The sequence below is a fragment of the Mytilus galloprovincialis genome, chromosome 1 (genome assembly GCF_965363235.1).
Source record: "Mytilus galloprovincialis chromosome 1, xbMytGall1.hap1.1, whole genome shotgun sequence".
Lineage (NCBI taxonomy): Eukaryota > Metazoa > Mollusca > Bivalvia > Mytilida > Mytilidae > Mytilus > Mytilus galloprovincialis.
The window spans coordinates 122,708,935-122,726,736 of NC_134838.1; the positions used below are offsets into that span (position 1 = coordinate 122,708,935).

At 32.5% G+C, this 17,802-nt stretch overlaps 1 protein-coding gene across 2 annotated transcripts in view; it reads left to right on the plus strand.

Moving 5' to 3' along the window:
* Positions 1-17,802, plus strand: part of LOC143056448 (uncharacterized) — a 102,679-nt gene that overhangs the window by 23,689 nt on the left and 61,188 nt on the right. For both annotated transcript variants that reach the window (XM_076229537.1, XM_076229531.1), the window contains exons 13-17: positions 10,922-10,991; positions 11,211-11,368; positions 13,504-13,566; positions 15,352-15,553; positions 15,908-16,105. In XM_076229537.1, the coding sequence (XP_076085652.1) occupies positions 10,922-10,991; positions 11,211-11,368; positions 13,504-13,566; positions 15,352-15,553; positions 15,908-16,105 (691 nt within the window). The remainder of the gene's footprint in view (positions 1-10,921; positions 10,992-11,210; positions 11,369-13,503; positions 13,567-15,351; positions 15,554-15,907; positions 16,106-17,802) is intronic.

Below are 17,802 nucleotides of genomic sequence, written 5' to 3' on the forward strand. Positions count from 1 at the left end.
TGTGCCCACAAAAATCTACCATAATGCTCACATGTGCAATTCAAACCTCAGGTGAGCTTTTATCATCCATGTTAGTTTTATGTTAGTTTTGTACTTTGAAAAGTTTTTCCATTCTTCTAACCATTCAAAACTAACCTACATCATTGCTCATATGAGCTTTTTCAAAATGACATGCCCAGTCATGTACTTCCTGTAAATTCAAATTCATGAAAAGCATGCAATAAATGGAGGTAGATGGATATGGAAAATGTTAAGTCCTATATTGTGCTATTTGAAGAAAGGCATTGTTGAAATCTGATAAAACCAGTGTGGCTGTGGTTAATTATTTGTAAGTTATCATTTCTATTTCATTATTTTCATTTTTGTGTCAGATTTTGAAATACAAATGTATATTACAATTTTAAGTCCATTATGGGAATATATATACAGGTTGCTTCAAAATAAATACTACATGTATAAAGATTTTTCCTTTTTAAACTTTTTGAAATACAGTACTTATTAATCAAAGACATTTATTGTGTACTAAACTTGCAAGTCCCACTATTAGTTTTATAATGTAATGTTATGATTTTAGTCATGATCATGATTATTGTTTAAATAAAAAAAAAAAAAAATGATATGAAAATCATAATTAACTCACAATAATTAAAGAAGAACTCTTTTAACATGATGTATCAGTTATTTCATTTTCAACTGAATTATTTAAGATTTTCATTTAAATTTGAAAAAATATTCCTTTTTTTAAAGCAGCCATTTTGTTTTGGTCAACGATAAGATTGATGTGTGCAACATGTGAGCAGCTGCTCATATGAGCAATCTAATAAAATGCACATGTGAAACAAAAGCTCATATGAGCAGTTGCACGTGAGGTTTTTAACATGCAAATTAGGTTAGTTTCATATGTGCAATTTTTTTGCTCACAAAATGCTCACCTAATTTGCATGTTAAAAAACTCGTGTGCAATCATGTTAGTTTCTAATGTGAGCATCTTATGTGCAACTTATGTGCAACTTGTTAGCACTTTTTGGTAAGGGTTATAATACAATTATCATAATAACTTGACATTATCAATGTTCTAAGAAAATGAGGTCAGGGTAAGATTGACAGATGAAAAAGAGAGAACGGAAACGGAAAATTCAGCACCTTTTCCATTTTTAAAGGGGCATAACTTATTGACAGTACAAATAACACCAATAACATTCTTACTCTTCTGCATTTTATGGAAATAAGCATTGTGTATAAGTTTCAAAACATTTGGTTGTGGCAAACTTAAGTTAGAGAATGGAAACAAAAGAATCAGGATTTTTTTCCATTTTTATAAGGGTATAACTCTGGAACGGACGTACTTATGGACAAAGGTACAACGTAATGCTCCCTTTACAACGGTGGGGGCATACACCATACCATATACTGTTCTGAGGGCCTCAGGGAAGATTAGTTTATTGTAACTAACTGAGTTTACCCTCTTCACAGTGGGTATGGTTGTCCTGCGAGAGAACGTTCTGTGCTGGTGATTCGGTCCTGACGGGTGCTGGTGATCAATGAAAAAATGTAAACAAAGACGAAAATGATGATTTTTGACGTTTTCACTCATAAAAAAATGGAAGAAAACAGTTGAGATTTTTCAATTTTGTTTCTTATGGGTTCATATGTAAACCATTGAAAAGTTGACTCTCTAAACTGTTTCAGTAAGCGTAACACAAAAATGCTCATTTTCAGAAAATCTAGAACTGAAAAAATAAAACAAAAATGCTCATATAGTCCGCTTTCTACACCGCAATCCACACGACAAAACTATTTTGTGAAAAAACATTGCAATTTATTAAAATTTAGCATTTTCTCAATTTATTCATGTCCTGATACTGTGCTGGTGGGTCCTGTCATTGTGCTGGTGGGTCCTGATACGGTGCTGGTGATTTTGGATAAGAAGTTGGTCATATTTGAAACAAATGTTACAAAATCAATAAAATTGGGCAGATAATTGTTGTCAATAGGATCTATGACTCCTATTTTAGCTCTTGTGCATCCATTTGGCTGTTTAATATGTGTTTTCAAATGATCGTAACTTGTATTACATAATTACATAAAAGGGCAACATCTTTCGTCCAATATAAGATAACAATATATAGTATCTAAAATAAGAATAGTTTTATTAAGATATTAAATGCCCCTTACATTGATGCTTCAACAATGATCAAAGCCCATGCCGCATAGACATGTTTGTTAGCGCTCCGCATACCCCTCCCCACTTCCACCCAACCAACCCTCCTCATTTCCTCCTTCATTGTTACAGTGGTGTACCAACACAACAATTTATCACATAAAATAATAACACAAAGACACACATTATTGAACAACAAATGCTCGCAGATACTGAAAGTTAGTTCAAAGCCGAATTTTCAACTAATAGATAAACCATGTTCTCATATACAAAAATCCTAATCGTGTCGATTAAAAAAGTCTTAAAACTTAAGTTCACATTTTAATGTATGATGAAGCAGAACTTTAAAAGTGTGCAGTGAATCTTGTGCTCACAACAGTTATTGTCATTATTATGTTTACATAAGACTTCTAAAGGAATTAAGAAGGTACCAAGAAATATTTTACAGTTCAATTTAATGATCATGAATGGAAGGAAATGGTACGGAAGTTTACATAGGACAAAAAGAAATTGATAGTATTTTTTGGCGAAAGACTTAAACGCTTCTTCTATAAAAGCATGCAGAAAAAAACTTTGATTGACTTGCTTGCTATGTTTGCTTGGATGTTTTCAAACAATAGGTAGGCGGAGTTTCAATACATACTGGGATTTGATTGGACAAATACAAACTGACAGGAATTGAAGTTAATGTTTATTGTCCAAACAAATTCTAGTATATAGTAAACAGACTACTTACCTGTCGTTTACAAACATCCAAACAATCATAGCAAGCAATTTGATCAATGGTTTGCTTTGCATATATTAATAGAAGAGCTGTAAATTCTAAAAAAAAATTCTTGTTGTCGTAGATGGTTAAATCCTCAACAAAATCTCAATAACTTTGTTGGAACGAATAAAGGTTTTAAATCAAATTTTCGTTGACTTTTTAGCTTCCACCCTGACGAGGCATGTTAGCTGTTCGTATGCTGTTGCACCTGACACACGGAAACTTTCACATTTCCATCTTCTTTTCTGAAATAACAGGATTGTTATCCTAGTAAAAGGTGTAACCAATGAATTGAACACAAATTAAAAATTCCACAATACTATATAATCCATTTTATGTGTCAATTTGTTCGAAAAAAGTCGAAAAGAAGAGAGTTTTTTTAATGTAATGATTATCTGTCTCTTTCTAGATATATGCTTAGCATTTGTTTCAGATGACATGGACTCCTCATCCTGGTGATCCTGCTGCCTTTCATAACTTTATCCGTATACATATATTAATAGATAAACAAAAGGCTGCAACTGGTATTTTTGTATTTAAAATGATTCGTTGTAACGAGAATATTTGTGGTGAATGGAAACTGTGAGTGTCAAAATCTTAAATTGCTTATAAATGTTGCTGGACCAAGTTTCGTTATCTGATCTGAATTTTCTGAAATGTGCAAGGTAGATAGAAATTGGCCTTTTGATTTTTTTTTACTCGGTAAGTTTTGCCCTAATTGCTTGAACTTTTGCAATATTAAAGCCGATTTCAATGAGTGTGTAGACAAAGGGAATATCTTTGGTTATCTTGCTTGCTGAACAGAAAAGTCATTGTTAGATTATGTAAACTACCCTACTTTAAGAGTAGACTAGTCCGACAAATGACACATCTTTCTGTCTGTAGGACCAGGCTACTTCGAAAGGAGGGTAGTATACCTTACCTAACAATGACTTCACGGTTTAGCTAACAAGTAAGCTGACCAAAAATATTACCTTTGCCTACATACTCAATGGAATCGGCTGTAACTAAAAACTCGAATACATTTTAACAGACAGTGGTCATGTTTGTTGATGAATATTGTTTTTCCTAGATTCACTTTGGTAACATTTGGTCAAGTAATTTCAGAAAAGATCTTTTTGTAATTGCGGACGCCAAGACAATACATGAACCTCACACGACCCCTCGACACAGGTGAGCTTATATATGATCTTATAGCGATTCGGATTTATAACCAGTTGAAACTAGGCCAGTTTTGTGTGTGTGTAGATTTGTATTGTTTTAAACTGTTATGACCTTTTAAAGTTAAATGCAGGTCTTTAATCTAAGAATTTCTTTTTTAAACTTATATACTTGTTTTATACTCAATTGGTTGTATGAAGCTACGAAAAAAATACCTGATAACCGTTCAGACAAAAAAATTATGTTGAAAAAATCTTACAGATATAGCAAGTGATTCTTAATAGCTATAAGATACATTTTTGTCGAGCCTTCGACTTTAGTCGAAAAAGCGAGACTAAGCGATCCTACATTCCGTCGGCGTCGGCGTCGTCGGCGGCGTCCACAAATATTCACTCTGTGGTTAAAGTTTTTGAAATTTTAATAACTTTCTTAAACTATACTGAATTTCTACCAAACTTGGACAGAAGCTTGTTTATGATCATAAGAAAGTATCTAGAAGTAAATTTTGTAAAAATAAAATTCCATTTTTTCCGTATTTTACTTATAAATGGACTTTGTTTTTCTGCGAGGAAACATTACATTCACTCTGTGGTTAAAGTTTTATAAATTTTAATAACTTTCATAAACTATCCTTGATTTGTACCAAACTTGGACAGAAGCTTGTTTATAATCATAAGATAGTATCAAGAAGAAAATTTTGTAAAAATAAATTTCCACTTTTCCGTATTTTACTTATAAATGGACTTAGTTTTTTTTGCCAGAAACAAAACATTCACTCTGTGGTTTAAGTTTTTAAAATTTTTATAATGTTCTTAAACTATCCTGGATTTCTACCAAACTTAGACAGAAGCTTGTTTCTGATCATAAGATATTATTCAGAAGTAAATTTTGTAAAAAAAAAATTCACTTTTTCCGTATTTTACTTATCAATGGACTTAGTTTTTCTTCCAGTTAACATTACATACAGTCTGCAGTTAAAGTTTATACAACATTTATTAGATTCATAAACTATCCTGGATTTTTTACCAAACTTGGAAGCTTCTTTTAATCAAAAGACAGTATCGAGAGGGAAATTTTTATTGATGTTTTTCCTCATTTTGTTGAGTCTGCGATTAACAGCAAAAGTAGGCGAGACACTGGGTTCCGCGGAACCCTTACGAATTTTTCTTTTAAAATACAACTTTTAAATCTTACGGGAAACTATTCCAAGCTTAAAACTTTCACTTTAACCTCGCTCTAACTTATCCCCCATCCCCCCCCCCCCCCCCCCCAAAAAAAAAAACCAAACAAACAAACTCGCAATACTATTGTCATTTTTATAGTCAGCAATTAATTGTTCACAAACAAATGTGTTTTAAGCTGCTAAAGACATATGATTCAAACGCTCAGAAAGTCCTTTGTTCTATATATTTGCTCTCCATTTTTATGCAAAACCTTTTACATTTTTATTTTATGGGTTATTGTTGAAAGTCGTACGATGACGTATGGTTGTTAACACATACTTCCTTTGGTTTCTTATGGAAATTTGTCCATTGACAACAAACATACCACATCATCTACTTTATATAAGTTTTGTATAAATTACAACATATTTTGGTGATCTTGCAAAATGATCGTAATCCCGAAAATCGTAAACATATTTTCTTATCTTAAAAGGGGGCAAGAAGGGTTCCTTTAACAGGCCAATAAATAAGATGACAGTTAATTTAAAAAAAAATAAAAAATAGGGGTATTTTTTTCTCTCATAATAACAGTAAACAGATTCACAACAATGTCAATTTCAAGAAAGCTGACAACAGTTAATTAGTCAATAACAGTACAGCATCAATGATCTTGAATATATGCCACATTTAACTAAAATATAAAGGCACAGAACCAGGACATAGGAGCACAGAACCAGGACCGTTTTTCTTATCACCAGCACAGCGTCAGGACAAATCCGTTTAACGAACTTGCACGACTTCTGCAATATAATATTGTTGTAATATACTTTGCATGGTACTTATGACGTATCAGAGAAAAATTAAGCAACAAAACAGTCGTTTTATTGCCGTTCTGATACAATGTAAACAAACCCACCAGCACAGAATCAGGACCCACCAGCACCTGACAGGACCAAATCACCAGCACAGAACGTTCTCTCGCAGGACAACCATACCCACCGTGCTCTTTAAATAAAGAATTTATTAATATTATTATTATTATTATTATTACACATTCTATATGTTCTATCTGAGGAAATATACACCAACGATTTACATTAAATTGTGCAAGAATTTGTCAATGTTTCTATTGTATATGGTGGAAAAGGACAGCTTGTCTATTATTTTTTTTAATAACCTAACTGAATTATTATTGGTATGCGGCAGAATAATCGCATCTTTTATGGTCCTAACTATTATATACTGTTTTGATTCTAACACCTTCATGACAACCATGTGCAATGACCATTCATTGAATTTTGCCTAATTTAATCAATTGTTATATTTACACATTTTTATGCCCCGTCGTGGCGGAGGGGGTATTAAGGTTTATCCTTGTCCGTCCGTCAGTATGTCTCAAAGTTGGTTTCTGTTCTCTATCTTTATAAAAAAAGAAGATGTGGTATGATTGCAAATGAGACAACTGTCCACAAGAGACCAAATTTACACAGACATTAACAACTATAGGTCACCGTGCCTCAACCAAATGTTATGAAACTTGATCACATTGCTTATTACCATAAAACACAGACTGAGGTTGAATTTTGGTGGTGTCACTTAAACCGTCCAAGAGTTATGCCCCTTGACAAATAGAAATATTACTGAATTTCCCGTTTCTGTTCTCTAACTTTAGTTTGTCTTTACCAAATGCTATTAAAATTATACACAATGCTTAAAACCACCAAATACAGATCAAGTTTGAATTTTGGTGGTGTCACTTTTACTGTTCTATGCCATGCCTCTTTATAGAGGGAAAAAGTTGCTGAATTTCTTGTTTTGTATTTATTTCTTTAGTTTGCCTCAACCAAATGTTATGAAACTTTTATACAATACTGATCACCATAAACGTTAGTACACAATTGGTGAGTGTCACTTTTACCGTACTTCAGTTATGTCCGTTTATAACTTTTATGATATGCAAGGGGAGCATCATCTGTGTCCAATGGACACATTCCGCATTAATTTCAAATCTTTTGCATAAGTTAAGATTATTATATATTATAATAGAAAGAAAGGGTTTGTAGTTCTTCTTCAATTTCTATTTTAACACAGTTAAATCGACATAGTGACAAATAAGTGTTTGCATAAAGGTTTCGATACATGTTGATTTACATGGGAGGTAAATTATAGTAACAGCCATTATGGGTACATAATCTGACTCTGCGAAAGAGTAAGTATACTAGTAAACAAAAGAAATGATACAAGGCAATGCATTTTCCATAGATAATGAAATTGGATACACTGTACTAAACTTAAACTGTCCCATTGGTCTAATCTTTACAGAGTGTTATTTTCTTATCAAAACCACTTATTTAAGACCCCAAAAAAATATTTGATTTTTTTTAATTTTTGTTATATCAAAAATTTCTAAATTAGAACAAAATTTTTTAAATTTAAACATGGTCTGCTTAACATTTTGATTGCCATCTGTCCTTGCGTCCACCGGGCTGTCCGTGTGTTTGTCTGTCTGGTCCTTGCAGCGCTCGCACATGTACAAATCCTGTCAGATTTTTACGAAACTAATACTTCAGGTATAAGCAATATCTCAAACAAGTTATACATTGGTGGCCAATCGACTTTTATAAAAGCAGTTATAACCCTTGAAAATAATAAATTTATGGAAAATAGCCCCTAGCGCTCCCACAGGTACAATTCTTGCCAGATTTTTAATAAAACTTATAAACTAGTTTAACATCAACAATATCGCGGATAAGTTCTATAATGATGGACAATGGACTTTTTTAAAAGAGTTATGATCCTTAAAAATATTTAAATTTATGGAAAGTGGCCTCGTTAGCGCTCTCAATGGTACAAGTTTTTTATTTTTTATTTTCAGTTTATTTCTGATAGAACGGACATTTTTTTTTAGATCACCGTTTCAAAGGAACTGTGAATTTTGCCATCACTTGGCGTCCATCGTCTGTACGGTGTTAAATATTTGAAACATTTCCTCTGAAACTACTTTACCAATTCCAATGAAACTTAAACTGAATGATCCTTAGGATATCTAGAATAAAGTGTGTGTTTTATTTTCTATTTTGTTAAAAAAACATGGCCGCTATGGGTAAAAATAGAACATAGGGGTAAAATGCAGTGTGTGGCTTATATCTCAAACACTAAAGCCTTAAGAGCAAATTTTCAGATGAATCTAACAACCCATTGTTGGGTTGCTGTCACTAAATTGTTAAGTGTACAGATATTTAGCAGTTTTTGGTTATTATCTTGAATATTATTAATGACAAAGATAAACTGTAAACAGCAAACAATTCATCCTCTGCCATTTAAGCGGGAGGTTTGGCATGCCACAAAACCAGGTTCAACCCACCATTTTTTCATAAAATGCCCTGTACCAAGTCAGGATAATGGCCATTGTTACATTATTATAGTTTGTTTCTTCTGTGTGTGTTACATTTCGGTATTGTGTCTCTGTTATATTGTAGTTCTCTTATATTTGATATATTTGTTTTTTCTGTATCAATTTATGAATTTTGAACAGCGGTATACTACTGTTGCCTTTATTATTCAGCAAAGTAAATAGTTATCAAAGGTACCAGGATTATAATTTAGTACGCCAGACGCGCGTTTCGTCTACATAAGACTCATCAGTGACGCTCATATCAAAATATTTATAAAGCCAAACAAGTACAAAGTTGAAGAGCATTGAGGATCCAAAATTCCAAAAAGTTGTGCCAAATATGTGCCAAAGTAATATCTTGGCATACTTATTTGTATAAGTTTATATGACCAAAATTGTCAATTGAATCCATATGGAGTTATTGCCCTTTAAAGAAGTTTTTCACAATTTGTTCTAGTTTGCTTACTTTAAAAAAAATTTTCTTAATCTGAATATGCTAAATCAATGTCAGCCCAACTTGGGAGTATCTTGTATAAATTTTGTATTTTATTTCCTTGTACTTTAAGAAACTTGGCCACTATGGCTAAAATGGAACATTGGGGTAAAATGCATTTTTTGTTTTTGAAGAAAAAACGACAGATACAAAGAACATTTAAATGGAATTTTTAAGCCACTCATTGATATATATTGAAAAGCACAGATAATCATTGATACAAGATTTAACCAAAAAATTACAGGTGATCGATTCAGGCTCTTTAAAGCCTGTTGTTTAGAATAAAAATTTAAAGACAGCCTGAGACTTAAGTTTTTTTTTACATAGATTGAAATGAAACTTGGACAGGGTCTAATTTTAAAAACCATGAAATAGCATATAAAAGTTTTCAATTTCAATTTGCACAAAACAAGTGTATTTAGGGACACAGTATCCTTCATTCAGTCATCAGCTTTTCAGCTTTTTTCTGTTGTTTGTTTGGGTTGTTGTCTCTTTGACACATTCCCAATTTCAAAAAAAAAATCTTAATATATAAAAATGGTGTAGGGGGTTCTATTGTTGCCCTCACTCTTTGAAGAAATTTCATGTTTTAAATTTTTAATATTTTTTTTTAATTTTGAAAAAAATGATTTTGAAAAAAATGATTCTGTGTCAGAAATGCACGTATAAATGGAATGATTTAGCTTTTTAAGTTCAAAATGTTTCGGTATTCATCTGTTTGGTAATCTGAATTTTGGTGAAAATTGACAATTTTTGACTAAAATTATTTTTTTAAAGAAAAAAAACACACGACTTTCTTTTTATTTTATCAATATATAGAATGTGGTCTTTCAAAATTTGTCAATGACATGTCATAGTATTGTTGGTCTTGGGAGATAAACAGATTTAAAATTTAAGAGTTTTTAAAAATTTTCATTTTCGAATTTTTACACATTTTTAAATGGTTGCTATGGAAACAAACTATTTAGTTAATTCAAAATTTTAACGTTTTTGTATAGTTTGGGGTTTAGTTTGTCAATACTGTAAATATACATATTGTTTGTATTGATTAACTTTATTTCTATAGTTCTTTAAAATCCCTTATATTTCATTTTTCAAAGGCTACTTATTTACGTATTTAGGCAAAATTTTACAAGGATGGTTTCCATGGCAACCAAGGTTCAAAAGAAAAAAAATAATACATAAAACTTATTTTCATACCTTACCTTCTTCATAAACAAAATATAAAGACATTTGAAGAGGGGTCATGAATCGCCTATCAACAGGAACCTGCATGATTCTTACAAAGACCGGTACTTAACTGCCTATAGCACCCTTTGGTGCTTTGATTATAGTTCGTTCTTATGTTGTACTGTTATACCACTGTCCTAGGTTAGGGGGAGGGTTGGGATCCCGCTAACATGTTTAACCCCGCCACATTATTTATGTATGTGCCTGTCCCAAGTCGGGAGCCTGTAATTCAGTGGTTGTCGTTTGTTTATGTGTTACGTATTTGTTTTTCGTTCATTTTTTTACATAAATAAGACCGTTAGTTTTCTCGTTTGAATTGTTTTACATTGTCTTATCAGGGCCTTTTATAGCTGACTATGCGGTATGGGCTTTGCTCATTGTTGAAGGCTGTACGGTGACCTATAGTTGTTAATGTCTGTGTCATTTTGGTCTTTTGTGGATAGTTGTCTCATTGACAATCATACCACATCTTCTTTTTTATATTTATATGTAATTGAAGTTAGTGCTGGCAAAACATGTATCTTTTATTTATTATTAATATATTTCACTTCAGATGTCAAGTGAGGATATGTGGGAGACTTTAACTGTTTGGAAGGATGATGTACATTCATTCAATGTAAAAAGTAAGTTAATTAAATTGAAAACATGAACATCAGGATTCCTTTATACAATATCACAAAAAGTTTGGGGGACCAAAATAATAGTCTATTAATTTGGAAGTCACCATAAGACTTTGATATTCACAGCATAAGAGATAGGAGAGACACAGAGTTACATAAAAACTTTTTTCTAATTTTCAAAATTAACCTTAAATTTAAATATACTAAATTACTTTTTTTTAGAAATAAAGGAAGTGAAAGTTGTGAACATTTTGTTCTCCAAGATGGTATCTGATATATATCCTAGTCAACAGGATGTGAGTGGACGGAGTGTTAGATTACAGTTTGATGCTGATTGTCATGTAGAAAACGCCTTGGAATCAACATTTGGGTTAGAAGGGGTAATTATATTCAAAGATGACAAAGTATTTTAAGTCTTGAGCACAATATAACTTCTTTAAACTTCGTAATGCAGCTGCATCTACCTGTTAAGGTTTTGCATAATTGCAGTTAGTCATAGTTTGTCATAAAAGATTTGTATTGTACTTTTGCAAAAAAAGTCTTGATTCTCAAACAAACAATTTGTTAATAAATTTCTTAATGAGTTAATTATTTAAAGTTGTTAGATTATTCCATGCATTCAGCTACCATCTGTTGATAGAACTAACTTCAAGATTTATAACTACAGTTAACTCTCGTTGTCTCGAACTCGGTTGACTCGAAATTTCGGATGAGTCGAAGTTTGCACTAGGTCCCGAACTTTGTTCCATATAAATGTATGTAATTCGACTCCTGATGACTCGAAATTGGATGAGTCGAAATTTACGATCCCAAGGTTAACAAAAGCATTAAAAATTCATTATTTATCTCGAACTAATAGACATAACAACAACAACAACAACAACAACAATACTTTATTTTAAGAGGGTTACACAGTTAGCTATATAACTAATCTTCCCTGAGGCCCTCATCATGAGAAATCAAACAAAATGCAAACATATACATTGCATACATTAGTATAAAAAGTCAAGTATGATAATAATGTTTAATACAACTTGATAAAATGTGATGAAAAAAAATAAACATGATGACATGATCAGTTTTTAATATTATTGATATAGCTAGGTTGATTTCAATAAATGATCTGTTATTTTGTATTTGAAAGAATTAACATTTGTAATATTTCTTAACGGTATTGGCAAATTATTCCACAAGAATGGTCCAGAATACATAAAAGATTTTTTGAACAATTCTGTTTTTGGTTTAGGGAGTATGAGGTTTCCTTGACATATGTCAAAACATGACCTCCGGCATTTAATTGGATTGAAGAGTTAATCTGACAATACACGTGTAATTAAATTTCCAGTCACTGACCACTGTATTGATTTATGACATGCTATTTCCACGAGTGTTTACCTAAGATTTTTATGCCCCACCTACGATAGTAGAGGGGCATTATGTTTTCTGGTCTGTGCGTCCGTTCGTCCGTCCGTCTGTCTGTCTGTCTGCTCGTCCGTCTGTCCCGCTCCAGGTTAAAGTTTTTGGTCAAGGTAGTTTTTGATGAAGTTGAAGTCCAATCCACTTCAAACTTAGTACACATGTTCCCTATGATATGATATTTCTAATTTTAATGCCAAATTAGAGTTTTTACCCCAATTTCACGGTCCACTGAACATGGAAAATGATAGTGCGAGTGGGGCATTCGTGTACTGAGGACACATTCTTGTTTATAAATAATTAGTGATGCATTGTTAATGTTCATGAAAAAGTATTTAAAATGTTTACAAAACAATTAATAGTAATTTACACTAATGAGCTTGGGTGTGTATAAAGTAAGGATTATGACTTCCGTTGATGATCACCTAAAAACTACTCAATCGGCGTCTTTAATCTTGTTGTATTTTCTTTTGAAAAGAAAGAGTGAGATAAAACAAAATGAAGAGGAATCTAAATTTTCTTAAGTCTCTTGTATCCGAGAATAAACAATTTTGTCAACTATAAACGACCTGAATAACGGAACTATCGATTGGAAATTATTTTCTCTGATAAAAGCCATAGGAAAAGGTTGTAACTGAAACAATTGAATAAGTAAAAATAATGTTATTATAATAATGAAAGACCTTGACATACAAGTACATCAATCTGATACCAGATAATCGATCCCCTTCCCATATTCACGCGGATTTATTTTAGCTTTACCAAGTTAAGCAAGAGTTGTGTCCCTTGTTCTGTCAAACTTCCGGTTTTCGTTTGAGTCGAACTACGTGTATCTCGAAATATTTCTCTGGTCCGGCTGACTTCGAGATAACGAGAGTCGACTGTATATATAAAAGAATAATTTGGTGAAATTGTTTTTAGCAGAATTTACTATTGTTAATTAAAAACTTGGTAACCGCAAATGAATTTGAGTCATAGTTTTATGCACATTTATCAGGGTGGCTATGCATATTGAGAGTTTATTCTAAACATTCGAACTAATAAACTTGTATGCTTATTGTGTATAAAAAAAAATTCCATCAATTATTTTCATTTTCAGATTACACAGAAAGTTTCGTCTGCTTCTACACCACTTGTTATAAACAAAGATGAAAGTAGTCAGGTATATTATTTTTGGAGATATATTTAGAAATGATAGATAAGATGAGAGGGGGGCTTATTCATTCATATGAAATATATATTAAGAGATTATTTCATCTATGTTAGCTTCAACTAATGGGAAAATCTGGTATGTAGTTTTATTCATACCTCAATGCAATACAAAAATATGTTTTCAAATATGAACGCAACCCTTGAAATCTTTTCACCAGGGATTTAGTTTACTGCTTTTTAGCTCACCACTTGGCATCCATTGTCGTCGTTAACTTTTAAGATTTTGAACTTCTTCTAGAGAACCACTGAATGGAATGAAACCAAACATAGCATAAATGTTCCTTATGAGGTGCTGACCAAGTGTTGTTACTTTGTAGTCGATCCATCATCCAAGATTGCCGCCAGCGAGGGACTTGGTTTAACATTGGACCCTATGGGAAATGCATACAAATGACTTCTTTTAGAGATCCACTGAATGGAATGAAATCAAACATAGCATGAATGTTCCTTATGAGGGGCTGACCAAGTGTTGTTACTTTGTAGCCGATCCATCATCCAAGATTACCGCCAGCGAGGGACTTGGTTTAACATTGGACCCTTATGGGAAATGCATACAAATGACTTCTTTTAGAGATCCACTGAATGGAATGAAATCAAACATAGCATGAATGTTCCTTATGAGGGGCTGACCAAGTGTTGTTACTTTGTAGCCCATCCATCATCCAAATTGGCTGCCAGCAGAGGGACCCAATGGGAAATGCATACAAATTACTTCTTTTAGAGAACCACTGAATTGAATGTAACCAAACATAGCATGAATGTTCCTTATGAGGTGCTGACCAAGTGTTGTTACTTTGTATCGGATCCATCATCCAAGATGGCCGCCAGCGGGGGACTTAGTTTAACATAGGACCCTATGGGAAATGCATGCAAATGACCTCTTTTAGAAAACCACTGAATTGAATGAAACTTAACATAGCATGAATGTTCCTTATGAGGTGCTGACCAAGTGTTGTTACTTTGTAGCCAATCCATCATCCAAGATGGCCACCAACCGGGGACTTAGTTTAACATAGGACCCTATGGGAAATGCATACAAATGACTTCTTTTAATGAACCACTGAATTGAATGAAACCAAACATAGCATGAATGTTCCTTATGAGGGGCTGACCAAGTGTTGTTACTTTGTAGCCCATCCATCATCTAAATTGGCTGCCAGCAGAGGGACCCAATGGGAAATGCATACAAATTACTTCTTTTAGAGAACCACTGAATTGAATGAAACCAAACATAGCATGAATGTTCCTTATGAGGTGCTGACCAAGTGTTGTTACTTTGTAGTGGATCCATCATCCAAGATGGCTGCCAGCTGGGAACTTAGTTTAACATAGGACCTTATGGGAAATGCATACAAATGACTTCTTTTAGAGAACCACTGAATTGAATGAAACCAAACATAGCATGAATTTCCTTTCCTTGGGAGGGTCTGGCCTAGTGTTGTTACTTTGTAGCCAAATTTTATCTTTTTTATATGATTTCAAAAATGCAAGTAGAGTCAGGTGAGCTATACAGGCTCTTGAGAGCCGCTACTTTTTTTGATTGGTCATTACAAGTTTGCACACATGTCTTCATATCTCAAGTCATTTTACTGGAGCAAATGATGTAAATTTCAATGTTTAGCTTGTTTTTATTGTTTTCATACAATAAGTATGAACATAAGAGACATTATAGTTTCTAATAAACAATTGGGCAATATTTGGGCTAATCCGATTTAATTATAATCTTTATTTACAGGAGTTACAAGATGAAGAGATACCTTGTACACCAGTTTCTTCAGTCTACAGAAGAAAAGTATCTGTTCCTGATGTTTCTATGCCTATCTTGCTATCTCCTACTGGTTCCATTTCTTCTAAAATATCAGAACCAGTATCTGCCATAAGAATTAACTTTTCTAAAACTCCATCTGCATATACCAGTAAATCTAAAGCAGAGAAAGGTAAATATAGATTTTAGGCACCAAATTCAAAACAAAGCCAAAGTAATGAATATTTTTTTTCCCCGAGTTATGTGGATATAACCTTAAACATTAAAGTATTTTATTACACTTTAAATTGTTTGGTATGGTTGTATTCTGCACATTGAATTGTTGTTTTCTGTCTCATTGCAATATATGCCTGTTGTTTATGCAGTAAGTGATTGATACTGATGAAAGTTATTTTGTCTCACCTTTTTACTAAATCTTGTCTGAGTTGAACTCATATAACTTGTTTTCAAGGAAAACATGATTTTTTTTTTAGAATCATGGGTCATTTTAATATTTCTTTTATTACTACATTTATATATAATCTAGTATTCCAGACTCCTACAGTTCCTGCTAACAAACCAAAGCAAAGAGTTAAGACACCAGTAGTAACTGTTACACCCCCATCAAAGTCTAAAAAGAAAACATCAACAGTACAAACAGCAGAGGTTGTTGGAAAAAGAATGAACGTTGGATTGAAAGATGACAAAACTCAAGCATCAAATAACAGAAAGGCTTCTCTTCCAGGTACATAAGGAATGACAAACAGATTCAAAGAGTGTGTTTTAAATGCATAGTGTAGATAAACTGTAAATAAGGGAAAACTCTTATTGAAATGTAAAAATGTTAATGACATCAGATGAGCTCCAATTAGAGGTGAAATTAAGATGAAATTTAAATCTCAATGGCAAGTATGTACAAAGTGTAAACCTTGGTTAAAGTTAAGTAGGGTGATGCTAGGTGGGCATGGAATGTGAGTATCAATTTTGTGAAATAAGTTTGCAACTGAGAATATGGAATATTATTTTTGTCTCCTAAAACTTTTAAAAGGCTGTACCAATTTTGTATTAATACCTGTTATTTTCAACCCAGATCATTAAACCTCACATATTGGTAATTATAGTTGTTAAATATAGAATAAGTGATTTGTTGGACACCTACTTTTATGATACAAAATACATATATTTGATGTTCACAAATAATTTAATTTTGTCTTGACTTCCAAACATTTTGGATTAAGATGTGCCTGATGGAAGGTGTTATTTTGTATCTGATGCAAAGTTGAAGAATGGTGCAAAATGAATAATATGTTCATCAATACCCAAAAAAAACAAAATGTTTGGTTACTGGAACAAGTCAGAAGTTATCAACCCAATCTTTTCAACCAAATTTAGTAATAAATTCAGAAACTCTACAAAATTCATTATGTGAGAAATTATTAGGTGTTAAAATTGACAGCACACTTAGCTGGAAAAATCAAATTGATCAAATTTGTGCTAGCATTTCATCAAGAATATATCTTCTTTCTAAATTAAAGAAATTTTTAGATATTAATGCCAGGAAAGCATATTATAATGGGTATATTCTGCCTCTCATCGATTACTGCTGTATAGTTTGGGGAGAATGTAAAAATGAAGGGATAGTAAGAATATTATAACTTCAAAAAAGAGCAGCAAGATTAATTCTTGATGCAGACCCATTATCCCCATCAGCCCCCTTATTTAAAGAACTTGGATGGATGACAGTAGAAAACAGAATCAAATACCACAAATATTTATTGCTATAAAATGTTTGCGGAGAGAAGCACCACTGTACCTACTTCAAAAGTTTCAACTTTTATCTGTTAATAATCCTTATGCTTTAAGGGGTGTTGCAATCTGTAACTGTTTTATATGTTTTAATTATGGTACATATACATTGAACTATGATGTCTATACGATTGTATTAATATGTTGTATGTTAGCTTTTTTTTCTCATATATTATTTTTTGTACTTGTATTGTATATGAGGGCCTCAGGGAAGATTAGTAATTGTAACTAACTGTGTTTACCCTCTTTAAATAAAGAATTTATTAAGTCTTTCCACTTTTCTGTGGAAAAACTTATTGTTTTTCTTCTGATTATTTTTTTTTTCTTCCGCCAAATTTTGTTCTTGCGATAAATGTTTGTTTTGCAATATGTCGCTTAGATATTTCTCATATGGTATCGTATAGTTTATGCGCTTTTAAATTTCACCCTGCTAAGGCGAACCATTTTCTTTGTCAGAGTTATCTCCCTATTCACTGTTTATCATGTGTGTGCATCTCCTGCGTAACAAAAAAAGATAGCGACAAAATTCCTTTTACAAATTGTTCGTTACATCCTCAGGAATTTTTGGCTACTTTGGATCGAAGCGATTCGATGATATTTTATAGGAGTTATCTACCCCTACACAATAAATTTGTC